This window comes from Lampetra fluviatilis, chromosome 35, assembly GCF_964198595.1.
Source record: "Lampetra fluviatilis chromosome 35, kcLamFluv1.1, whole genome shotgun sequence".
Lineage (NCBI taxonomy): Eukaryota > Metazoa > Chordata > Hyperoartia > Petromyzontiformes > Petromyzontidae > Lampetra > Lampetra fluviatilis.
Window position 1 is genome coordinate 4,838,357 of NC_136309.1, and position 26,199 is coordinate 4,864,555.

Genomic DNA, 26,199 nt, shown 5'->3' on the forward strand with positions numbered 1-26,199 from the left:
ATGTGCCACGAGGTGGGTTTGGTTTCCCAGACGAGAAACGTCTTTGAGTGGAAAGCCTTCCCTTATTCACGCTTTTCCATTTAACAAATTAAGTGGCCCAGGTCAGACGATGGTCTGACTGGCTTGACTCGGTCCCAAACGATATGGGGGTTGGATGCGTGGGGTCTAGGCCTCGCCTCGACCATCACGAAGAGCTTGCAGGAAGACTTGTAGTTGGACACTCAACGTCCCAAGGTTCACATTCTGCTGTATTTTACAATAGTGTAACAACATCATGGCTACTGTACAGTATTTATAAACAACATGGGGTGGTTCCACCACAATCATAGTCCATCAATGGGCACCAATATTCCATCGGCATTTGTTTAAAGTCTTGGGCGGGTTTCAACGTCTCCTTCTCATCAGCGGCGTGTGGCCGGGTCAGCGATCACGGATTGGCTGCTGCTGGCTGTTGGAGGTATGAGGGGCCCTCCTTTAGAACCCGAACCCCATTTCGTGCAGGAACACAATATTGACAACCGTAAACAAACGTGTTTACGCATTAACGGTCAACACCTGATGTACCACGAAAACCGGAAGAGGAAACGGCCCGCAGGTGTAGACGTGACTCATCACAAACGGGTCCCCATTGAGCATCCTGATAAAAACACCCAGCGGCAATGACCCCAAAAATGTGGGAAAGCCATTAGGCACAATCCTACTCCCATCACGGCGACCCCCAACTTTGCCAGTTCCATTTCACTCTCGCTGCTCCGTCAGTTGTCATTGGCCCATCGGACATCGCCAGTGGACCCAATCCAACTTCTCCGGTCTTGAGGCCACGACATGACCCTCCTTGCATGCCAGTCGTCCGCAGCACCCCTGGAATAAACTCGGCGGTGCGATGGAAAGACGGTGCTGGACTTTGGCAGGCTCGGCAGTGGTGTTCCCGAATGCGGCGTGGCCGGAACCTAGCACAGCCGGAACGGCGATCACGGCGCCAGCAGCACGGGCAGGACCACCCGCGTCCAGTTCTCGCGCCACCGCTGCTGCTGCCAGACGCGCAGGCGGGCGCGGAAACGAGCCAGCTGGTGCCGTTGGTCGGCAGGCCCAGCCAACAGCATCTGCACACAAGCGACACGAAGACAAAGATCCCCTTGTGTGTAACCTCAAGAGAGGACACCGAGCAGCGTACGTGTGCTGCCTGGGGGCCACTTGGCAAAGGCCTCTGGGGCGTGCCGTGCGAGTGGAACAGAGGGCCCCCCCCCCCAGTGGTTGCCGCGAGTCACCTCCAGCTGCTGGGCGAGTTCCCGCGAGTTCGAGAAGACGAGTCCGTTCTCCCCGTGCTGCACCAGCTCGTGCAGGCTGCCACCGGCGCGCACACAAGCAGAGGATTAAAGCCTGTCAGCAATTGGCCGAAAAACATCTTGATGTATAGAGAAGCGCAGAGCTCGGGCAACTGTTGGCTGCTCCCCCTTCCACCGTTAGGTCGGTTCCTCCTCGGCAGTCGTGGGAGGTAATGGCGTGACCCACAACACAATGGATACAAACCATGGGAGAGAAGTGGCACAGTGGATGGGCACACTGCACTAAGAACCCAGTAGCCAGCGTTAAATTCCCACTTGAGGACAACATCAGTGAGGAACCTCTGAACTGGTCCGGGCCCCCCTTAGGCTGACGGCCTTAAGCGAGTTGTACGCAGCCAGCCATGCTAATCGGAGATACTAACGCAGTGTAAAACATCACCACTGCGGAGACAAAGGTAGCCAGGTGTGGTGTATTTCCCTTCCCCCACACCCCCCTCCCACCCCCTTCCCCCCCCAAAATGCCACCCCTCAACACACCCCACAACCCACCCCACAACCCACCCCACCACACACCCCACCACACACCCCACCACACACCCCACCACACACCCCACCACACACCCCGCCACACATCCCGCCACACACCCCGCCACACACCCCGCCACACACACACACACCCGCCACCAGCAAGCACACCATGCTTGCCCTGCATAGACAGGGTGCTACTCGCCCACTCGCAGGCCTTGCCCCAACAGGCTGTGTGGGCCGCACTGAAGGGCCGCTCCCCGCATGCGGCTCACCACGGGAAGGAGACGGCACACACGGGCAGGCAGCAGCCAAACATGTCCACCACCTTCATGGGCAGGTCGAGCCCACTCGAAGACTTGTGCAGGCACACCCCGAGGTCAGCCGCCCCTACGTGTCATACACACACAAAGGTCCCCCGCATAGCCTTAACAGACTGTCGGGGCAAGTGCTGTTGGCGAGCAGCACCTATGAAGGCCGGCACGGCACACGAGGGGGGTGCGGGTGGCCAGCAACCACGCCCGGCCCGCCTTTGTCTCCCCAGTGGCGATGTTTACACACCGCACCGGGTACTTATTTGAGGCCGAGTCGACCTAGGAGAGACCCAGGACCGGTTCAGATAATCGTCACTGGTGTTGGCGGTGAGCGGGAGTCGAACTGCGGTCGCCAGCTTCGGAGCGTTGTGCACTCACCGCTACACTCACCGCTACACCACCACTACACTCACCGCTCCGCTACACTCACCGCTACACTCACCACTCCGCTACACTCACCACTCCGCTACACTCACCGCTACACTCACCGCTCCGCTACACTCACCGCTACTCACCGCTACTCACCGCTGCACTCACCGCTACACAATGATAATCGCCGTTCCCCACTAAGTGGCGCCGACGTCACCATGTCAGACTAAACACCGCCACCATCTGGGTCCCACCATCACAAACCACCACTCTCCTGGCAACAACAATAGCACCACCCCCATCACCACTGCCTCAACCACCGCCCCCCCCTGCCGGCGAGCCTACGGCTAGTGCCAGGCGCGGTGCAGCAGCAGCAGCAGGAGCAGCAGGAGCAGCAGCAGCAGCAGCAGCAGCAGCAGGAGCAGCAGCAGGAGCAGCAGCAGCAGCAGTAGCAGCAGCAGCAGCAGGCCTCTCACCGAGCAGCCGGGGGTAGTCCTCGGCCTGGAGCCAGGGCGTGCAGAACGAGACGTGGCGCAGGTGGAGAGATGCCATCTCAGCCTCGTAGCGGCTCTTGAGCGGCCCGCGGCCTGCACCGCCACACGCACGCACGCACGCAGACAAACGGCCCCAACCCACACGGCCTTCAGCGTGCTGTTGGGCCAAGTCTCCACTCCGGTGCTCACCGATTTTCGACAAGAGGGGCCGCCGCGCGTTTGAAGCGATCGGGTTTGACGGCACGATGGGGGAGTTTGCACGTTCGTGCGCTGTCGGGGGTGGGGTCGGGGGGGGGGGCGCCAGTGACCTGCGAACCTTGCAGTCAACAACTCCGATCTACTCGGTGCAGGGAGAACTTGCTTCGTAACGTTAGCGGCCAACCGCGCCAATCGGAGGTGCGAATTATTGCTCTCATTTTTATCAATTTTGACACTTGCTTCCTGGACCCGTGCCAAGACGGCGGGGGTTCGGGGGTGTGGGATGGGGGTGGGGGGTGGGTGGGGGGGGGGTGGGTGGGGGGGGTTGGCGGACGCACCTGTGATGACACAGAGCAGCGCGGGAAGGGGCGTCCCTTCCGACTTCCTGCGATCGTAGTCTGTGTGGTGGACAGAAAACAAAAATCAGATTCCCAAACGCTCTCCATCCAACGGTGGATCGGCAAAAAGGGCTGCAGGTGTGTAAGGGGAGCAGTGGCACAGTGGTTTGAACCGGTCCTGGGCCTCCCCTAGGGCGGCTCGGCCTCAAATTAGTGCCAGGTGTGGCCTAAACACATCATCACTGACAAAACGGCGGCGGCGGCGGTCGGGCGTGGTGCTGGCCACCCACCCCATCGTGTGCCGTGCCGGCCTTCATAGGTGCTACTCGCTAACAGCACTTGCCCCAACAGTCAGTTGCAGGCGATACGGTGGGAAGGGTCTTTGCGAGCGTGCGCGTGCACGTGTGTGTGCACGTGTGTGTGCACGTGTGTGTGCACGTGTGTGTGCACGTGTGTGTGCACGTGTGTGTGCACGTGTGTGTGCACGTGTGTGTGCGTTCCCAGGCCTTACCTTCCAGCGCTTCGAGCAGGATGGAGAAATCTTCATCCTCTGCGCGATCGAAGGCGGCGTGGATCAAAACGGCAACATCGCAACGACGACAACGAGAGAGAGAGAGAGCGAGCGTCACTCCTCGTTACCGCAACCACACCTAGGCGTTCGCTTCCAGGCCCCGAGAGTTTGGAGTTTTTGCTCGGGATTTTTTTTTTTTTCAAAGTCGAAAACTGCACAGTCCGCGATGACACGAGGCCCGGTTCGTATTTAAACACGTTCGTCAACACCACTGTGTGGCCTCTAAAAGGAAACGTGTACACCAGGCAACGTTTCGGGCAATGGCCTTCATTGGTGCTCGCTAACAGCACTTGCGCCAACAGTCTGTTAAGGCTATACGGGGGATCTTTGTCCGACGCCAACAGCGGCGCAATCGGCATGAAAAACATTCAGGCTCAACACAAAGGTCTCCCCCGCCTTCCCCCCACCGTAGAGCCTTCACAGACTGCTGGGGCAAGGGTTGTTTGCTAGCACCTAACCCTGGCCCGTGTGGTTAGCAGCATTGGCTTGTGTGGTCGAGAGCATTTGTGTCTACACGATAGCGGTGCGTGACCGGGCTGGCGTGGCTAGGATTGGGCTGGCGTGGCTGGGATTGGACTGGCGTGGCTACGATTGGACTGGCGTGGCTACGATTGGACTGGCGTGGCTGGGATTGGGCTGGCGTGGCTACGATTGGACTGGCGTGGCTGGGATTGGGCTGGCGTGGCTACGATTGGACTGGCGTGGCTGGGATTGGGCTGGCGTGGCTGGGATTGGGCTGGCGTGGCTACGATTGGACTGGCGTGGCTACGATTGGGCTGGCGTGGCTACGATTGGGCTGGCGTGGCTGGGATTGGGCTGGCGTGGCTACGATTGGACTGGCGTGGCTACGATTGGGCTGGCGTGGCTGGGATTGGGCTGGCGTGGCTACGATTGGGCTGTTGTGGCTACGATTGGGCTGGCGTGGCTACGATTGGACTGGCGTGGCTGGGATTGGGCTGGCGTGGCTACGATTGGACTGGTGTGGCTACGATTGGGCTGGCGTGGCTACGATTGGACTGGCGTGGCTACGATTGGGCTGGCGTGGCTGGGATTGGGCTGGCGTGGCTACGGTTGGGCTGGCGTGGCTACGATTGGGCTGGCGTGGCTGGGATTGGGCTGGCGTGGCTACGATTGGGCTGGCGTGGCTACGATTGGACTGGCGTGGCTACGATTGGACTGACGTGGCTACGATTGGACTGGCGTGGCTACGATTGGGCTGGCGTGGCTGGGATTGGGCTGGCGTGGCTACGATTGGACTGGCGTGGCTACGATTGGACTGGCGTGGCTACGATTGGACTGGCGTGGCTACGATTGGACTGGCGTGGCTACGATTGGGCTGGCGTGGCTGGGATTGGGCTGGCGTGGCTACGATTGGACTGGCGTGGCTATGATTGGACTGGCGTGGCTACGATTGGACTGGCGTGGCTACGATTGGACTGGCGTGGCTACGATTGGGCTGGCGTGGCTGGGATTGGGCTGGCGTGGCTAGGATTGGGCTGGCGTGGCTACGATTGGACTGGCGTGGCTGGGATTGGGCTGGCGTGGCTACGATTGGGCTGGTGTGGCTAGGATTGGGCTGGCGTGGCTACGATTGGACTGGCGTGGCTGGGATTGGGCTGGCGTGGCTACGATTGGACTGGCGTGGCTACGATTGGGCTGGTGTGGCTAGGATTGGGCTGGCGTGGCTAGGATTGGGCTGGCGTGGCTGGGATTGGACTGGCGTGGCTACGATTGGGCTGGTGTGGCTAGGATTGGGCTGGCGTGGCTAGGATTGGACTGGCGTGGCTAGGATTGGGCTGGCGTGGCTACGATTGGGCTGGCGTGGCTACGATTGGGCTGGTGTGGCTAGGATTGGGCTGGCGTGGCTAGGATTGGACTGGCGTGGCTAGGATTGGGCTGGCGTGGCTAGGATTGGGCTGGCGTGGCTAGGATTGGACTGGCGTGACTAGGATTGGGCTGGCGTGGCTGGGATTGGACTGGCGTGGCTACGATTGGGCTGGCGTGGCTAGGATTGGGCTGGCGTGGCTAGGATTGGGCTGGCGTGGCTGGGATTGGACTGGCGTGGCTACGATTGGGCTGGCGTGGCTAGGATTGGGCTGGCGTGGCTAGGATTGGGCTGGCGTGGCTAGGATTGGGCTGGCGTGGCTGGGATTGGACTGGCGTGGCTAGGATGGCCAGGCGGTGCGTGGTACATGCCGGTCCAGCTGGTGCTGCTAACGAGGAGCGCCGGGCCATCAGGGAGGCGCCGTGTGCCGTCCACGCTGCGCTCGGTGAGTGCAGTCAGCTCCACGCCAGGCTCACTCCGCATCCTGCCATGCACACAGCAACCGCCGGTCACCACTCACCACGTTCCACAATCACCACTCACCACTCACCACAGTCACCACTCACCACTCACCACAGTCACCACTCACCACTCACCACAGTCACCACTCACCACGTTCCACAGTCACCACTCACCACCCACCACAGTCACCACAATCACCACTCACCACTCACCACAGTCACCACTCACCACGTTCCACAGTCACCACAATCACCACTCACCACAGTCACCACTCACCACGTTCCACAGTCACCACTCACCACCCACCACAGTCACCACAATCACCACTCACCACGTTCCACAGTCATCACTCACCACGTTCCACAGTCACCACTCACCACCCACCACAGTCACCACAATCACCACTCACCACAGTCACCACTCACCACGTTCCACAGTCATCACTCACCACTCACCACAGTCACCACTCACCACGTTCCACAATCACCACTCACCACCCACCACAGTCACCACTCACCACGTTCCACAGTCATCACTCACCACTCACCACAGTCACCACTCACCACGTTCCACAGTCATCACTCACCACTCACCACAGTCACCACTCACCACGTTCCACAATCACCACTCACCACCCACCACAGTCACCACTCACCACGTTCCACAATCACCACTCACCACCCACCACAGTCACCACTCACCACGTTCCACAATCACCACTCACCACGTTCCACAGTCACCACTCACCACGTTCCACAATCACCACTCACCACCCACCACAGTCACCACTCACCACGTTCCACAATCACCACTCACCACGTTCCACAGTCACCACTCACCACGTTCCACAGTCACCACTCACCACAGTCACCACTCACCACGTTCCACACTCACCACTCACCACGTTCCACACTCACCACTCACCACCCACCACAGTCACCACAGTCACCACTCACCACAATCACCACTCACCACAGTCACCACTCACCACGTTCCACACTCACCACTTACCACTCACCACAGTCACCACTCACCACTCACCACCCACCACAGTCACCACTCACCACGTTCCACACTCACCACTCACCACTCACCACGTTCAACGGTCACCACTCACCACCCGCCAGTCACCACTCACCACCCGCCACTATCACCACTCACCACGTTCCACACTCACCACTCACCACGTTCCACACTCACCACTCACCACTCACCACGTTCCACACTCACCACTCACCACGTTCCACACTCACCACTCACCACGTTCCACACTCATCACTCACCACGTTCTACACTCACCACTCACCACACTCACCGCTCACCACACTCACCACCCACCAGCCTTGCCACGGTCACCGCTCACCACACGCGCCCGTCACCACTGAATGATTGATCGCGAGCAAAGGTGTCTGGGGTTGGCGAGGAGCGATAACGAGCGAGTGAGTCACGGCGGCGAGCGGGGGGGGGGGCCACGCTCGTTAGGGCTGCCCGGGCTCTCTCATCAAAGACGTGGCGTGGGGGGAGGGGGCGCCTCGGGGGGCGGGGGGATCACAAGGGCTCACAAAGGCAAAGATCCCCCGTATAGCCTTCGCAGACTGTTGGGGCAAGTGCTGTCCACGAGCAGCACCTACGAAGCGGAGGGGCTGGGTGGCTTTACGCCACACCCGGCCGCCTTTGTCTTCCCAGCGGCGATGTTTACACGTCGCGCCAGGTACTCATTTGAGGCTAAGTCGACCTAGAGGAGGCCCAGGACCAGTTCAGATTTTCGTCACTGGCGTTGGTGGCCGTGAGCGGGAACCGAACTCGGCTCGCCGGGTTCGTAGCGCCGACCACCGCACGCGCACCACCGCCAAGTGGCGGTGACGTCACCACGGTGCTTGTGCCAGGCTAAGTGCACTTTGAGGCCACGTCCAAGTGTCGAAGCCTCTCTGGAGGTCACGGGGCAGACCCCGGTGGCATGCGTTGACCTGCTCAGATGACCGGCGGATGCACCAGCTGTGCTCCCCGTTGTGCCGCCTCGCTGCGTTTTGGCGTGACCACGAGTCGAGAGTGGATAGGGGAGTTAGTGCGGGGGAGTAGAGGGAGGGAGGAGGTGAGTGAGGAGGAGGGAGTGAGTGCGGGGGAGGTGGGGGTGGGAGAGTGAAGTGGGTGGGTGGGTGAGTGAGGTGGGTGGGTGGGTGAGGAGGAGGTGAGGAGGAGAAGGTGAGGAGGAGGTGAGTGAGGAGGAGGAGGTGAGGAGGAGGAGGAAGTGAAGAGGAAGTGAGGAGGAGGAGGAAGTGAGGAGGTGAGGAGGAGGTGAGGAGGTGAGCGTGTTACTGTGAGGAGGAGGAGGTGAGGAAGTGAGGAGGAGGAGGTGAGGAGGAGGTGAGGAGGAGGAGGTGAGGAGGTGAGTGTGTTACTGTGAGGAGGAGGAGGAGGAGGTGAGTGAGGAGGTGAGCGTGTTACTGTGAGGAGGAGGAGGTGAGGAAGTGAGTGAGGGGGAGGTGAGGAGGAGGAGGTGAGGAGGTGAGTGTGTTACTGTGAGGAGGAGGAGGAGGAGGGTGCGAAGGCGGCGTGCTGCAGGCCCAGGCGGGTGAGCAGCTCGTGCTGTTCGTGCAGCGCCGTCTCGCGGAAGGCCTCCGCAGGGCGGTCGTGCAGCGCCACCGCCCTGCGCACCGCACGCCACGCGGGGCGGGGAGGGGCGGTCACAGCGTGCGCTCGCGTGCGGTGTGCGATGGAGGCGGCACGTGTTGCGCGTGCGGTATGTGCGCGGTTGTGGGTGCGTGGCGGTACGTGTGTGTGTGTGTGTAGACGTGTGTGTGGGGGAGCGGTGGTGTAGCGGTTAATGCCACGCTGCGCTATGAACCTGGCGACCCGGGTTCGATTCCCGCTCACGGCCAACACCGGTGGCGATTATCTGAACCGGTCCCGGGCCTCCCCTAGGTCGACTCAGCCTCAAATGAGTACCTGGTAAGGTGTAAATATTGCCACTGGGGAGACAAAGGCGGTCGGGCGTGGTGCTGGCCACCCACCTCCTCGTGTACCGTTCCGGCCTTCGTAGGTGCTCGCTAACAGCACTTGCCCCAACAGTCTGTCAAGGCTATATGGGGAATCTTTGTCTTTGTATGTGTGAGATGGAGGCGGTGGGCAAGCGGCACTCACCGCACGCCCCACGTCTTCTCCAAGTCGTGCCGCATTGCGGAGGTCACGCAGAGGTGCGCATCGGCCAGCCGCCCCGCACGGCCCTCGTACCTGGGGGGGGGGGGGGGGGGGCATGGGCAGGCGGGGGGCGTGGGCAAGCCAAAAGTGATCAATAGGTTTAAAAAAAAAAACAGCGCTCAAAGGAAGCGTCGTCTCTCTGCGCCAACCGATGGTGTCATCGCACGAGACGTCATCTCGTGTGGCTGAACGCATTACACAAAGCCGATGTTATTGACGGTTAAAACACTTCCAAGGACACGTTTTTGAAAGCGCTAACAAGAATCCACGGCCCACGCGCGATTTTTCTTTGGCGTTTGTAGCGGATCGTACCATCTCGCCACCCGCACGAGGGGGTGCTCCCCCCCCAAGCTCAGCCCCATGATGGTATAGCCGTAGTTGTGCCAGTCGACGGCAAGGCGGGCACCACGCACTCGACAGCAGAACCACGACACCGCCATGGCCGGCAGCCCCGGGGGATTCTGGGAGAAGGTGAAGAGGGGACGGCGTCGGTGAAAATATCACCCGTGAAACGGCAGCAGACACACACATACCGCAAACTAAACTATTTAAACTTAACGACTAAACTATAATTTGACCAGGTAAAGCCCCACTGAGCTACGTAGCTCTTTGACCCGGCCACAAATGACAGTTCAACGAAGTGGCTTATCGCGTGGACATTTACAACAGCCAAATACTCTTAGACGCATGTTGATTCTCAACGTGGAGGGAAAAACCGGAGGACCCTGGGGAAAAATCCCCGCCACCACGGGGAGATCATGCAAACTCCAAATATACAGGCGTCGGGGGTTGGGATCGAACCCACGACCTCCGGCAACATCTCGCCACCGCAACAGTTGAAGCAGCAGATGCGGTAACAGCAACAGCAGCATGGCCATCACACGACACACACGAGGCAGTGCGACACTTTGTCACTTGGCCTGCTACGGAGAGTAATGTTCGTCCCGTGACCGTGAAAACCATCTACTTAATTCTCATTTCGCCAAATCAAGGGACGTTTTTTTTCGTGTCGTCAGCGGTGACCCAGGTCACCCTTGCAAATGGGGCTCCTGTCCCGGTCTCTTTTGAGTTCTTGCCCTGGTTAAACAAAAAATCGACAACTCTGGCTTCATCACGGGTTGACTTAAACCCGGATTCGAACCCAGACCCTCGGCGGTGCCGGGCCTGACGGTCTGGCCTCTGTGCCACAGGTCCACCTCCTCCTCCCCACCACACACACCTGTGCCGACTGCCTGTCAAAGTGCTGTTAGCGAGCACCTATTAAGGCCGGCACGGCGCACGGGGAGGTCGCGTGGCCAGCCTGCGTCTCCTCGGTTCGGCTGCTCGCACACCGAACCAGGTACTGTACTCATTTAAGGCCGAGTCGACCTCGGGGAAACCCAAGACCGCAACCAATATTTTTTTACTGGAGGAATCCAATGAGCTATAAAACTGCTTCACCTGCAGCAGGAGCCACTGGGGCCGTGGTTCGTGCAGCAGCAGGGTGCACGCCAGCTGCAGGGCCTGGAGCAGGACCTTGCTGACGTAGCGCAGCAGGCGGGGTCCAACTAGCAACAACAACCACAACAACCACAACGTCGATTTCAAGCTTTCGTGACTGCAGGGATTTATCTTCTTGGTTCTTTCGGTAAAGTCACGTAGAAGGGAAATAATAAAATAATAAAAAATCAAACATAATTAAATAATAAAAATAAAACACAGACCTGTTCTTCACCTGAGGACGGCTGCTTGCGTTGTGGCCGAAACGTCGTGATAATTATTTTATTATGTTTAATTTTCATTATTTTATTACTTCCCTTCTACGTGACTTTACCGAAAGAACCAAGAAGAACCATAACGTCAACAACAATAGTGCGGTCGTCACCGTGTGCCATTTGGCACCACAATGTCCGACGTTTCCGCTCCACGTACTTGGAGCTTCTTCAGAAAGCAAAAGACCTAAATGTCAGAGAGCTATGCTGTACCGCCATCAACCTAGGGGAGGCCCAGGACCGGTTTAGATAATCGTCACACTGGTGTTGGTGGCCGTTAATGGGAAGTGAACTCGGGTCGCCGGCGTGTTCGTAGCGCAACGCGCCAATCGCTGAGCCACTACTGCCCCGCCACCTACATACAGACAGATGCGTGTCTACAAAGAGAAAAAAAACAAAGATCCCCCGTATAGCCTTAACAGACTGTTGGGGCAAGTGCTGTTAGCGAGCACCTATGAAGGCCAGCACGGCACACGAGGGGGGTGGATGGCCAACGCCACGCCAGGCTGCGTTTGTATCCCCAGCGGCGATGCTTTTACACGTCGCACCAGGTACTCGTTTGAGGCCGAGTCGACCTAGGGGAGGCCCAGAACCGGTTCAGATAATATAATCGTCACCGGTGTTGGCCGTGAGCGGGAATCGAACTCGGGTGCCCGGGTTCGTAGCGCAGAGTAGCCTAACCGCTGCACCACCGCTCCCTCACACACCTGGGAAACCCATCCTCTCGCGCAGGTAGACAATGCTGATTCGCTCATTCTCCAGGAGATGCTGGGCAGGCTTGGCTCCTGGGAGACGCAGACACGTGACAAGCAAACTCAGGGTCATTGTGCGTAGCAATTTTAAAAAAATGCCACGCAAAATCCCAAATCGAGTGATTAACGGGTCATTTTAAAATTTGGCAAAACAATAAGTGGGACAATACATAGTGGCACAATGGCGATCAAGGTCACTCTGCAACGGAGACTCATCCTGGTCTCCGGAGTTCTCACCCGGTTAACCAAAATCAACCTGACACCTGGGTGTGTAAACGCGAGTGTGCGCAGGTGAGGGTAGAAGTGTGTGTACTGAACCGGGCCTGGGAATCCCCTAGGTCGACTCATCATCAAATGAGTACCCGGTGCGGTGTGTAAACATCGCCGCTGTGGGAGACAAAACGGCGGCGGCGGCCGGGTGTGGTGCTGGCCACCCACCCCCTGATGTGCCGTGCCGGCCTTCATAGGTGCTACTCGCTAACAGCACTTGCCCCGACAGTCTGTGAAGGCTACACGGGGGATCTTTGTCTTTGTGTGCGCGCGCGCACCGGGGTGACGAGTGGGGCGTGCCACGGCTGGTGCGTCTGGCAGTCAACTCGGACAACCCGATGATGGCACCTGGGTCTGTACCGTGTGACCTCGTTGCAAGCAGCGAGCCTTCCACACTTCCACGTGATGGCCTCAATCTCCACGATTTTAATTTAGAAGTGGCGAAGGGCGGTTGTTGTTGTGCGAGACCAAAATGTCTAGGACTTTGACAGACCGGGCAAGATTTGGGGTGCGTCTCAAACATCTGTCAACCGCTTATTATCAGTGCCTACCTTACTACAGACCAATTCGGACCTTATTGGTCACTCCCTGTCCCATATAAACCTCAACGTTTATCCTACAAAGTCCCATCACAAGGGAGAAACACAAACAAATACACAAACAAATAGTATGTGTTGCCCGTATTGAAACGGCCGTACACCGCAATGACCTGAAAATTAAATTTCCCTGTACAAGAATACGGGGGGGGGGGGGGGGGGGTAAACCGCATGGGTTGACAACTTCGCGTCTAATTGTTTTTTTTTACCCTTCTATCTGGCAACAAAACTGACACCTTTTTTTACAAGGAGTCATGTTTGCATTGACCACAATACCTGCAGTCATAATGCAAACAAAAAACATAACTCTGATAATGTATGCACTGTCCTTGAAGTTGATTGGTCCACACCCGAGACAGCTTTCCTTAGAGCCTCGTCTCACATGGGTTGGTCCAGATGACGCCAAAAGGCGCACAACTCAAAGACAATGCACCATCAGAGTATGAGAGCTCGGGGTAAGCATTTACACCATTGAAAAAAAACAATTATCATATATTTTTTTTACTGGCAAATGAGGTTCCAATGGTGTAAAAGCTTCGCGTTTTTTTAATCCGGTACCCCCCCCCACTCCCCCCGCTCTTGCTTAAACAGAGACGCAAACTCGTCGTCACCTCTGTAGCCGAGTAGCCGAACCTGGAAGCCGTGCTCCGCTAGGGAGAGCGCGTGGTAGGTCATGCGGGGACTGCGACCCACGTCTCCCAGCACGAGGACGCACACGAGGGGGGGGGACCCGGGCCCCACGGCCACTCGGGACCCGCCACGAACCACGGACACCAACACCGCCACCATCAGCAGCAGCAGCGCCGCCAGCGCCGCTGCGAGGAGGAGGAGGGAATGAACCCCCCCGTCCATTGCCGAGAGAGGGAGAGCAGCGAATTCTGCACCGCTACCACCACCTGCTGATGATGCTGGTGGTGCTGATGATGCTTCTGATGTTGATGGTGCTGCTGGTGATGATGATGCTACTGGCGATGATGATGCTTCTGATGTTGATGCTGCTGCTGTTGATGCTGCTGCTGTTGATGCTTCTGATGTTGATGGTGCTGCTGGCGATGATGATGCTGCTGGCGATGATGATTCGGCTGGTGATGATGTTGATGCTGCTGTTGATGCTGCTTCTGATGTTGATGGTGCTACTGGCGATGATGATGCGGCTGGTGATGATGATGCTTCTGATGTTGATGCTGCTGTTGCTGCTGATGCTGCTTCTGATGTTGATGGTGCTGCTGGCGATGATGATGCTACTGGCGAGGATGATGCTGCTGCTGAAGATGCTGCTGTTGATGCCGATACTGAGCCTGCCGATGAGGATGTTGATTCTGCTGTATCCGCTGTTATCGATCACACTGTTGCCGCTATTGCTTTTACTCTTGCTTATAAATCTCAACGTTCACCCTACAAAATCCCATCACAAGAAAGAAATACAAACAAATTGACAATCATTTTTTTGCCCGACCTGAAGACCCCCCCCCTGTAAAAGAAGACTGTACGGAGTAACCCGTATTGGTTGACAGGTATGCTAATGCTGATACTGATTATATTGCTGCTGCTGCTTCCTGATCAACTGCTCGCCTCCACGTGTCACGCCGCCGCTTCCGCCTTCTCTACGGGAGCCCGAGCGCCCAGCTGATGGGAGGGATTTAAAAAAACGCGATTTAAAAATACAGGCGTCGGGGTGTAATCCACGTGGACATCACGGACAGTAAATACTTCAAGAGCCGCAAAAGCAATGCGGCGAATATGAGACGCGTTTTCTTGGGTTTTTTCGGTAAAGTCACGTAGGTACAGCAATCGTGCTGTGACGGTTCCACCTGAAGACGGAAGCTTGTGTTCCCTCCGAAACGTCGTGATTTTTATTTTTTATTTGTATTTTATTTTACTTTAAATTTTTTTTATCTACGTGACTTTACCGAAAAAACCCAAGCATATGAATCCTTGCAGTCACGAAAGCTTCAAATCTAAAATGAGACGCGTTGGCTCCTGAATAAAATCACGCGGCCCCAAGCAACAAAATCAATTTTAAAGAGTCGTACGCGGATTCCGAGCCGCAGGTTGGCACAGTTGGACTGCACTGCCCTCTGCAGGACAATTCGCGTTACAACCATCGCCCGCCCGCCCGAAATGATTGTTTCAAGTTTTCAAGTTCAAGTTCATTTATTAGGTATAGCCCTGTGAGCCATTCGGCTCTTGAATCGGGTGCAACGGCAACAAACAAAAAACAAAAACATGAACAATAAAACATCTTAAAGTGACTATGTGACTAAGTGCAAACAGAAAATCCAAGGAAAGACAGCAAAACATTGCAGAAAAAAGCACCGTACACAAACGCTGTGTGCAGAAATCACAGTGGGATGCAAGTCAAACAACAACAACAACCATAATTGTGACGAGGACAAATGATTTGGTGCCTTTCGGCAGCTACGTTTTCAAAGGGGCCGTCCATAAATGACGTCACGCGATTTTGGACGATTTTTGACCCCCCCCTCCATCGTCACACGGCGTCACAAAAAGTCAAACCCCCCCCTCAAGTATGACGTCACAAAGCTCTGCCCCCCCCCCAAATTTTTTAAAACATTTTTCAAATCGCTTTAAACTATTGTCATTGTAGTGCGTATTTAATGCGGCGTTGCACTCTGATGCCGTAGGAGAAAACATTTATTAAAAAGTCTATTTAATTAAGTAGAACGTGTTGTCTATATTTATTTAAAGTTGCGCATTTTGATGTGACGTCACATTTCACAACCCCCCCCCCCCCTCGTCACACATCGTCACAAATGTCTGACCCCCCCCTAGGTGCGTGACGTCATTTATGGACGGCCCGTAAAGGCGCGTTGTTGATTCTAAATGTGGGAGGGAATAATCGGAGGAACCGGTGAAAAAATTCACGCGATCACAGAGAGAGAGAGACCCATTCCGAATTAACATGACCATGGGGAGTAACGTTTACCGGAGTAATCCTATGAACAAGGAATCATCAGTATCATAACACAATTAGGCAAGATGTACCTATTTCGATTTAAAGCTTCCGTGACTGCAGGGATTCATCTTCTTGGTTCTTTCGGTAAAGTCACGTAGAAGGGAAGTAATAAAATAATAAAAATAAAACATAATAAAATAATTCTCACGACGTTTCGGCCACAACGCAAGCAGCCGTCCTCAGGTGAAGAATGAAACACCACCAAGCTTGGAGCGTATATTTAAGCTGGGTTGGAGGGGGGAAGAAGAGCGTCTTGACAAAATAATTTGCATATCAAGAGGAATTTATCATATTTATGGGAAATGCGTAGGTGGGCGGGGGTTTCAAAGTCATATTAATTTATTTTTTATTATTTTATTACTTCCCTTCTACGTGACTTTACCGAAAGAACCAAGAAGAAGATGTACCTATGTTTTTGCACTTCTTTCGCACCGTACGTAGCCAACCTTGGATAATCGGAGGTGCGGGGGGGGGAAGGACAACAAACTAAACGCGAAAAGCAATTTATAAAGAAATTCGTTTTCAATCACTCGTTAAGCAGAATGTGAATCCAATCACAGAACTTGATGGGATTCCAGTTGATTTTATTTTATTGGGCACCACTCCAATAGGGTTTCATCTCGGAGTTAGGGGTTAAGAGGTCGGGGGTTAGTGGTGAGGGTTAGGGGGTTTAGAGGCTCGGCGTTGTGATTTGGGATTCGGGGTGACGATTTCGGTGTAAGAGTTTGGTATTTGGGATTAAGATTTATGAGTTACGGTTAGGGTTTGAGTTAGGGTTATTGTTTAGATGTTATGGTTTAGGGCTAGGGTTCGGTTTCGGATTAGGGTATGGGCTTAAGGGTTAGGTGTTATAGGTTATGGTTTAGGATTAGGGTATGGGGTTAGGGGTTGTGGTTCAGGGCGAGGGACAGTCGTAGCTAAGACTCTGCCCTTTTTTGGCACGCATCTGCGGCTTAAAATAAATGTTTTCCCCATCAAGGAGAAGCGTTCCATGGTTCGATGGCCGAGCCAAAATCCGCTGCCGCTGGGAGCGTGCCCGGAGCTGGCGTGGTCGATGGTCCATGGGGTGGATGAGACGTCGCCAAAAACCAAAGGGCGTAAAGGACGTCCCCGGACAGTCCCGGCTGAGATGCAAGCGCGTCCTTTGCTTCGTAAATACATCCCAGCCAACGTTGTTTGGAAACCGTTGGGCCAACGTTGTTTTAGATTTGAAGCTTTCGTGACTGCAAGGATTCATACTCTTAGGTTTTTTCGGTAAAGTCACGTCGGTGAAATAAATAAGGAACAATTAATAAATTATAAAAATAATAGAAATAATAATAGAAATAAAATAATAAATCACGACGTTTCGGAGGCAACACAAGCTTCCTTCATCAGGTGTAAAAAGGCACAGCGAAATAACTGTAGTGGGAGCTATTTGTGATGGGACTTTATTATTATATAGGGCAGGGGTGTCCAAATCTTTTTGCAAATAGGGCCACATTTGATAAAGTGAAGATGCCCGGGGGCCAATAGTTCCTTCTGACATTGTTTTAACCACAAAAGTTACGTGGAAACACACACACTGTTATAAAACAATTTTCATTGTCACAATTACCTTTATTTTTCAAATGACAATGTAACCAAATATAAGCCACTCAAGGCAGACGGGAACAACTCTAAAACGCAATTCTGCCTTTCATTCAATCAGATAACATTGAACAAACTGTATAGAATACCTTAAATTTTCATGAGTTTTATGATGTATTTATTCTGACAGAGCTGGCAAGCCATAACTAACACATTATAAGACCGAAGCTGCGGGCCGTATGAAATCTGCCCGCGGGCCGTGATTGGCCCGCGGGCCGGACTTTGGACATGCCTGATATAGGGTAAGAGGAGGGGGGAGGAGCCAAGGAGGACGGGTGTGGGTGGAGCCAGGAAGGTGATCCTCGAGTTGAGGGGGGGGGCTTGTCTGATTGTGGCAGCCAGGATGATGGTCCTCGGGAGCGGGGCTAAAAGAGAACAATGGTGCACATCGGCTCATGGTTGTTAAACATTCGGCCCGTCAACGTCGGGCCGAATGTTTTGCACGTGAACCGGGGCGATCTGCTTGCCGCTCTCATAAAGGATTCCGACCGCGCCCTACGCCGACCACGTGGTGGCCTTTAATTGCTCCCACGTGACGCACCGGAAACACGTGGGGCACATCGAGGTGATTGTAACAGATGAGCGGCGGCAATGATGTCACGCTTTTTCTGGAGTCCTTCCCGCGTTGACTGGCGGGAGAACATCTGTGGGGACATGGGGGTTTACCTGGAACACACCTGTGTAGCTCACCTGTACTCAGCCACCCCCTCCCCCCCACTGCACTGCACCACTTCCACTCATCAAACATGCGACTTACCTGTGCCTTATTTCACCACCACCACCACCGTATTTACAATCACCACAAACACATCACAACCAACCACCCTCCCCAATTACAATCACCACCACCATCTTCTCCATCAACACCTTATCACCACTGATTCATGCGTTATTTTATTTCACGGTTGCAGAGCCCAGGGCCCACGTGGCCAAAATTACACAGGTGGGTGCGTGAGTGTATTGTTGTGACGTGCAGTGTGGCGAGTGGCTATGTGAGTGAGTGTGAGCAAGTGGGTTAGTGAGTGTGTGTGTGGGTGAGCACGTGGGTTAGTGAGTGTGTGTGTGGGTGAGCACGTGGGTTAGTGAGTGTGTGTGTGGGTGAGCACGTGGGTTAGTGAGTGTGTGTGTGGGTGAGCACGTGGGTTAGTGAGTGTGTGTGTGGGTGAGCACGTGGGTTAGTGAGTGTGTGTGTGGGTGAGCACGTGGGTTAGTGAGTGTGTGTGTGGGTGAGCACGTGGGTTAGTGAGTGTGTGTGTGGGTGAGCACGTGGGTTAGTGAGTGTGTGTGTGCGTTGCCGTCATCTGCGGCAGCGTGGTAAGGGAGTGGGGTAAGCGAGAATACGCATGCGAGTTTGCCTCCATGTGTCCTTCCCCGCACATCTGATTTGCACGGTTGGCTACGTACGGCGCGAAAGAAGTTCAACATACATATATCTGCGCGGGAATGGATTACCGCGGATTTTCTGTACGCCGTCAGCGGAATGCTTGAGCGTGTTACATCGGGCGTGCGTTTTGTCGTAATAATAAAAAAAACATTTCACAAAACACAAAGCAATCTACAGCCATAAGAAAACCGTGAAAATAAGTTGCGCGCGTGTGTGTGTGTGTGCAACGACATTTCTTATTGGGATAAAATATACATACCGTCAGCAAAACAAAAATATAAATACCCCTCCCCCCCCCCAATAGGTGTGGTAGCAGTACGCACAGCGCGTCACACCGGCGTGCAGAGGGGCACGCGCGGGCAAAGTCCGCTCGTCGATCCACTGCTAGATGTGAGTCGCACCAACCTTACCATAATAATAAAAAATTAACCCGTAAAAACTAAGTTTTTCACTATAAATCCTTTATATGCGTGGCGGCTAGAGTCCTCTCGTCCTCTGGCGTGAGATGGCTGCCACCTATGGGTCAGATGATTGCCTGCCACCATTAAGCAATTGGTAATTACATATAAAAAAAAAATTCCTAAAACGTGTAAAATTGTGGAAATTTTTTTTCACGAAAATACATTGTCTGTGCAAAATGTCAGCTCGATTGGATCACGGGAAGTGGGTAAAAAAACGACCGAAAGATTTGCACGGAAGCAAGTGAACTTAATATAAAGGATTAAAAAAGGGGGCCTGTCCTGCCTCCCCCCTCAACCAGTATATATATACGGGGTAGTATATCTTGGAATCTCTCATTTACTTGATACAGCTGTCGTGCTGTGACGGTTCTACCTGAAGACGGAAGCTTGTGTTGCCTCCGAAACGTCGTGATTTGAATTTTATTTTAATTTTACTTTTATTAATTTAAAATTTGTTACCTACGTTGAGGTGAAGCCAGCTGGGCCTGAACTTGTTAACGCGTTTCTCGTAAACAGAAGTTGGTGGTGGTGGTGGGGGGCAAATGTCATTGCCCATGAATAATTATGATTCAATAAAAACCCGCCTTGTAGTCTGATTTGTAGTATTATAATCATTATATGGGTTATTTTATTTCAGTCCTAGTCTTTAGTCTTCTCGATGGCAGCCTGTGGAAGGTTTGTTTTTATCATGAAGGGCCAGTGCCCGAAACGTCACTTATTATATCCTTATTTATTGTAAGGCCACACACACACAGTGTTGTTGACGAACTGTGTTGACTGTTGTTGTTGTCGACTGTCCTTGTGTACCACCACTGCCTCCGGTCAGCACGGTGGGCTACGTACGATGCGAAAGAAGTTCAACATACACTGGGCCAACGCAGCTGGAGTAGCTAAGCCGGCAGCAGCAGCAGGGGCATCACCAACAATTTGCCGCTCGCTGCCCAGTCGGGCCTCGAGTCTGTGAATCACTCAGGGAGTGGTGAGTCTGTCGAACGAGTCTGCTTGACTGCAGCAGTTCGGCATCGAGATCAATCGATGTCACCAGGAGCGCTACGAGGCCATCCGTCATAACTCCGTGTGAAATTTCGTTCTCGTCGCTGGCGGTCGTTGTTCAAATGCTTGGTGGGTAGATGATGCTCATGATAGTGGTGGTGGTGGTTGATGGTTGTGGTGTTGACGATGTTGATATTGGTGATGCTGGTGACGATGGTGGTGGTGGTTACGAACCCGGCGACCCGAGTTCGATTCCCGCTCACGGCCAACACCAGTGACGATTATCTGAACCGGTCCTGGGCCTCCCCTAGGTCGACTCGGCCTCAAATGAGTACCCGGTGCGGAGTGTAAACATCGCCACTGGGGAGACAAAGGCGGTCGGGCGTGGTGCTGGCCACCCACCCACTCGTGTACCGTTCCGGCCTTCATAGGTGCTCGCTAACAGCACTTGCCCCTACAGTCTGTTAAGGCTATACGGGGGAACTTTGGTGGTGATGGTGATTGTGGGGAGCGGTGGTGCAGCGGTTAGCGCGCTGCGCTACGAACCTGTTGGCCAGAGTTTGATTCCCACTAACGGCCAACACCGGTGACGATTATCTGAGCCGGTCCTGGGCCTCCCCTAGGTCGACTCAGCCTCAAATGAGTACCCGGTGCGGTGTGTAAACATCGCCACTGGGGAGACAAAGGCGGTCGGGCGTGGTGCTGGTCACCCACCCCCTCGTGTACCGTGCCGGCCCTAAAAGTTGCTCGCTAACAGCACTTGCCCCTACAGTCTGTTAAGGCTATACGGGGGATCTTTGTGTGTGTGGTGGTGGTGATAATGATTGTGGTAGTGGTGATGTTGATGGTGGTGGTGGTGACGGGTAGTCGTAGTCATCATCACGGTCGGTAATTTTCGTTCACTCGTCATTCGTGACTAAAATATAAAAAAACACACAGACTCACAGGAATATTTCTGTCACTAATTTCCATCACGAATGTAACACTGGGTCTGTGGGCGAGGAGTCTTAACGTCAGAGAAGGCTGCACACAACTGTTGCACTCTGACGGGTGTGGGTTTTCCACGTGTCGGTGGCAGGGCCCAGGATGTCCAAAGGTCAGCAGCAGCAGCAGAAAGGCAGCAACCACTGCGGTTCGTTTTCACCCACATCCGGCCAAGGAGTGATAGTGATGGCGGTGATGATGGCGGTGATGATGGTTATGATGGCGGTGATGATGGTGGTGGTGATGATGGTGATGATGATGGTGGTGGTGATGATGGTGATGATGGCGGTGATGATGGTGATGATGGCGGTGATGATGGTGGTGATGGCGGTGATGATGGTGATGATGGTTGTGATGATGGTGATGATGGCGGTGATGATGGTTATGATGGCGGTGATGATGGTAATGATGGCGGTGATGATGGTGATGATGGCGGTGATGATGGTGATGATGGTGGTGATGATGGCGGTGATGATGGTGATGATGGCGGTGATGATGGTGATGATGGCGGTGATGATGGCGGTGATGATGATGGCGGTGATGATGGTGATGATGGCGGTGATGATGGTGATGATGGCGGTGATGATGGCGGTGATGATGATGGCGGTGATGATGATGGCGGTGATGATGGTGATGATGGTGGTGATGATGGCGGTGATGATGGTGATGATGGCGGTGATGATGGTGATGATGGCGGTGATGATGGTGATGATGGCGGTGATGATGGCGGTGATGATGATGGCGGTGATGATGGTGATGATGGCGGTGATGATGGCGGTGTGATGTTATACCACTTGATAATACTTCGTTGGTCACCCTTCCAAGCACTGTACAGGTTCAGGGTCTGCTCAGCTTACTGGCATCTGACGAGATAGTGATTTGGTCGAATGTTTGCCTGCGTGTTTCAACAGAATACGTGCATTGAATCTGTGTGTGTGGGTGTGTGTGCGACTGTGTGTTTGTGGGGAGCGGAAATGTAGCGGTTAGCGCGCTGCGCTATGAAACCGATGACCCGAGTTCGATTCCCGCTCGCGGCCAACATAGGCGACGATTTTCCGACCCGGTCCTGGGCCTCCCCTAGGTCGACTCAGCCTCAAACGAATAACCTGGTGCGGTGTGTAAACATCGCCACTGGGGAGACAAAGGCGGCCGGGCGTGGTGCTGTCCACCCACCCCCTCGTGCACCGTTGCGAACTTCTTGAGGTTGCTCGTTAACTGCACTTGCCCCGACGGTCTGTCAAGGCTACACGGGGGATCTTTGTCTTAATCCCTCTTCCCCGCTGACGCCCCGCCCCCTGTGAGAACAGACGCCGTCCCTCTGTATCTCCTCTCTTCCCGGTCCTTCCTTTTGTTTTTCCCCCCATTGATGACATCCTCGACTCGAACCTGCTTGCAGTGGCGGGTGCTCACTGCGACAACAGTTTTACTTGGAACATCTCAACTTATCATAGCAGCAAACACAAACAAACGGTTCATCTTCTTGGTTCTTTTGGTAAAGTCACGTAGAAGGGAAATAATAAAATAATAAAAATAAAACATTATAAAATAATTCTCACGACGTTTCGGCCACAACGCAAGCAGCCGTCCTCAGGTGAAGAACAGGTCTGTCGGAAATACCATTATTTCCCTTCTACGTGACTTTACCGAAAGAACCAAGAAGATGAATCCCTGCAGTCACGAAAGCTTTAAATCGAAATAAAACAAACAAACGGATTAAACACACCGACAACAACAACAGCGACAGTAAAAGACGTCCGCTAATAATTATTTTAAAATATATTTAGAATGAGCACAAGCTGTGACACTGTAGCAAGCAGCGACACCAACAATAACAACGAAAACGATCTCACGTCATCTTTCATTACACTGGTCAACACACTTTTTCTGGCATAAGGTTATTCCAACGGTAATAAGGTAATTTTGGGGTGCCGATTCCAAATCTGGCATCAGTTTTTGTCTATCACATCAGGTTTTTGAGATATCGAATATTGCATTTTCAATAAAAACTGCAGAATAAAAATTTTAAATAAATGTGGATATCTACATAAAATGATGTTATAAACACACTATCCTAAAAATACAGCACCGTATTTTAACAATAAAGCAGTCACTGACTCGCAACAACTTGCAATCATAAGTGACAGAGCTAATTTCGGGTAAAATCAATGAAAATGGGGTATGCCGATAGCATAAAATGAGATGTGATAGAGCAAATCTGAGCTCAGATTTGGAATCAGCACCCTGAAATTAGTCTAAAACAGCTGCAAAAGTCCAGGCCAGAATTTTTTACAGGTAGGAACAATGTTCCACACTGCCCACCAGGGATGTATTGTCTGTCTGTCGTGCATACATAAATATATAACATTAACAGCTCTTTGATTGGTGGAGACCTACTGCCGGGTACGGCGAGGGGAGGTGCCTAAGGGAGGCGGGTCAGGGGAGGGGCCTAAGGAAGGGGGGAGTCAGGAGAGGGGCCTAAGGGAAGGGGGGTCAGGGGAGGGGCCTAAGGATATGGGGGGGGGGGTGCTCAGGGGAGGGGCCTAAGGGAAGGGGGGTCAGGGGAGGGGCCTAAGGGAAGGGGGGTCAGGGGAGGGGCCTAAGGATATGGGGGGGGGGTGCTCAGGGGAGGGGCCTAAGGGAAAGGGGGTCAGGGGAGGGGCCTAAGGATATTGGGGGTGGGGGTGCTCAGGGGAGGGGCCTAAGGGAGGAGGGTCAGGGGAGGGGCCTAAGGATATGGGGGGGGGGGGGGGTGCTCAGGGGAGGGGCCTAAGGGAGGAGGGTCAGGGGAGGGGCCTAAGGATATGGGGGGGGGGGGGGGGGGTGCTCAGGGGAGGGGCCTAAGGGAAGGAGGGTCAGGGGAGGGGCCTAAAGATATGGGGGGGGGGGGCGTGCTCAGGGGAGGGGCCTAATGGAAGGAGGGTCAGGGGAGGGGCCTAAGGATATATGGGGTGGTCAGGGGAGGGGCCTAAGGGAAGGGGGGTCAGGGGAGGGGCCTAAGGGAGAGGGGGGGCGATAGTTCAGGGGGCTGGCTGCCTGGCTGGCTGCCTGGCTACCTAAAGTCAAGTTATATTTTATACACACAGGTAGGAACAACAGGTTCCACACTTTCCCACCAGGGATTATTTGTCTGTCTGTCGTGCACGAATGCGCTGTCCAACCAAGTTCCTACCTGCCCACTCCGAAGGAACGTGTTGTTGTTGTTGTTGACCAGTGTTATCAACCGTGGGCCCATCCACTTGCTGGATGAAGGCCTCCACTGAGCCGTCTCCACCTCTCTGGCGATGCCGTCGTCGCTGAAGAATTATCGGAAGCAGTAACAGCGGCGGTCACGACGGACGCAGAAATAAATACGGTCAGCCTGTTCTCCGGTATCGCGGTTGTAGCTGCGTTCCCGAAGAACATCACGTTGTGCAACAAACATCGCGTTGTAATAAATAATAGACAATATAGGTGGGGTGGTGGGGGGGTTAAACCGGAGTCCGCGATGACATCCAGAAGCTTCCAGAAGCATCCAGCAGCATCCCGCTGCCCTGTGCGACGACGCCGTTCCGTTCGCTCGGTGCGCGCTACATCCCAGTTCGCGTTATGAAAAAAACAACAAGAAACTGCGTTCCCCACAATGCGTTCATCGCGTTATATCGAAACCGCGTTGTGAAAACACGCGGTGTTATAGGAGAACGGACCCGTACTGTTATACCTGAAAATCATTTACTGGGATGTCTGACCACGTGTTCCGTAGAAAGCACTCGGTAAGGGACATCGAAGGCAGTGTCCTACTTGCTGTACTACCATTGGCTCGCGATACGACGTGAACTTTCGCGATGCGGTGTTCATCGGTTTTACTGCACCGTTGCAATTCACATCCTTATTGTATCGTTTCGGGTTTGCTGCACTCCCAGTAAACGTGGAACGTTGGGCCCAACGTTGAGCCAAGAGTTCTAACCACATGCCAACGTTGGACAAACGTTGACCCAACGTTGAGCCAAGAGTTTCAACCACATGCCAACGTTTACCCAACGTTGAGCCAAGAGTTTCAACCACATGCCAACGTTGACCCAACGTTGAGCCAAGAGTTCCAACCACATGCCAACGTTGACCCAACGTTGAGCCAAGAGTTTCAACCACATGCCAACGTTGACCCAACGTTGAGCCAAGAGTTTCAACCACATGCCAACGTTGACCCAACGTTGAGCCAAGAGTTCCAACCACATGCCAACGTTTACCCAACGTTGAGCCAAGAGTTTCAACCACATGCCAACGTTGACCCAACGTTGAGCCAAGAGTTCCAACCACATGCCAACGTTGACCCAACGTTGAGCCAAGAGTTCCAACCACATGCCAACGTTGGACAAGCGTTGGACCAACGTTGGACTCACGTTGACTCAACGTCGTTGGACCAGGGTGTGGGGGTCGGCATCCAAAATCACACGGAGAGACATTTTTCTTTGGATTCGACCAAACAATTCAACAATTCAAGAGCCGCCGATGCAGCTCCCCGAGGAGCGATCACGACGCCCGTGGAAGCACACAGGCAGACAGTCACACACAGTCAGTCACACAGTCACACACAGTCACACACAGTCACACAGACATACACAGTCACACACAGTCACACAGACATACACAGTCACACACTCACACAGGCCGACAGTCACACACTCACACAGTCACACACAGACACACAGTCACACACTCACACACTCACACAGTCACACACTCACACAGGCCGACAGTCACACACTCACACAGTCACACAGTCACACACTCAAACTCCGAAGATTTGACGCTGGGGCGTGGGGGGTGGCACGCGTTCGCGAACGGT

At 54.1% G+C, this 26,199-nt stretch overlaps 1 protein-coding gene across 1 annotated transcript; it reads right to left on the reverse strand.

Annotated features, from left to right (window-relative positions):
* Positions 1–203: 203 nt before the first annotated feature.
* Positions 204–14,542, reverse strand: ALG1 (ALG1 chitobiosyldiphosphodolichol beta-mannosyltransferase). The gene is made up of 13 exons (XM_078872792.1): positions 13,561–14,542; positions 12,039–12,116; positions 11,021–11,127; positions 9,893–10,041; positions 9,524–9,613; positions 8,901–9,029; positions 6,292–6,404; positions 4,036–4,074; positions 3,525–3,584; positions 2,971–3,081; positions 2,087–2,201; positions 1,269–1,344; positions 204–1,103 (listed from the first exon to the last, which is right to left on the reverse strand). The coding sequence occupies exons 1-13, from the start codon at positions 13,799–13,801 to the stop codon at positions 972–974; spliced, it is 1,440 nt and encodes a 479-aa protein (XP_078728918.1). The 5' UTR covers positions 13,802–14,542; the 3' UTR covers positions 204–971.
* Positions 14,543–26,199: the final 11,657 nt, after the last annotated feature.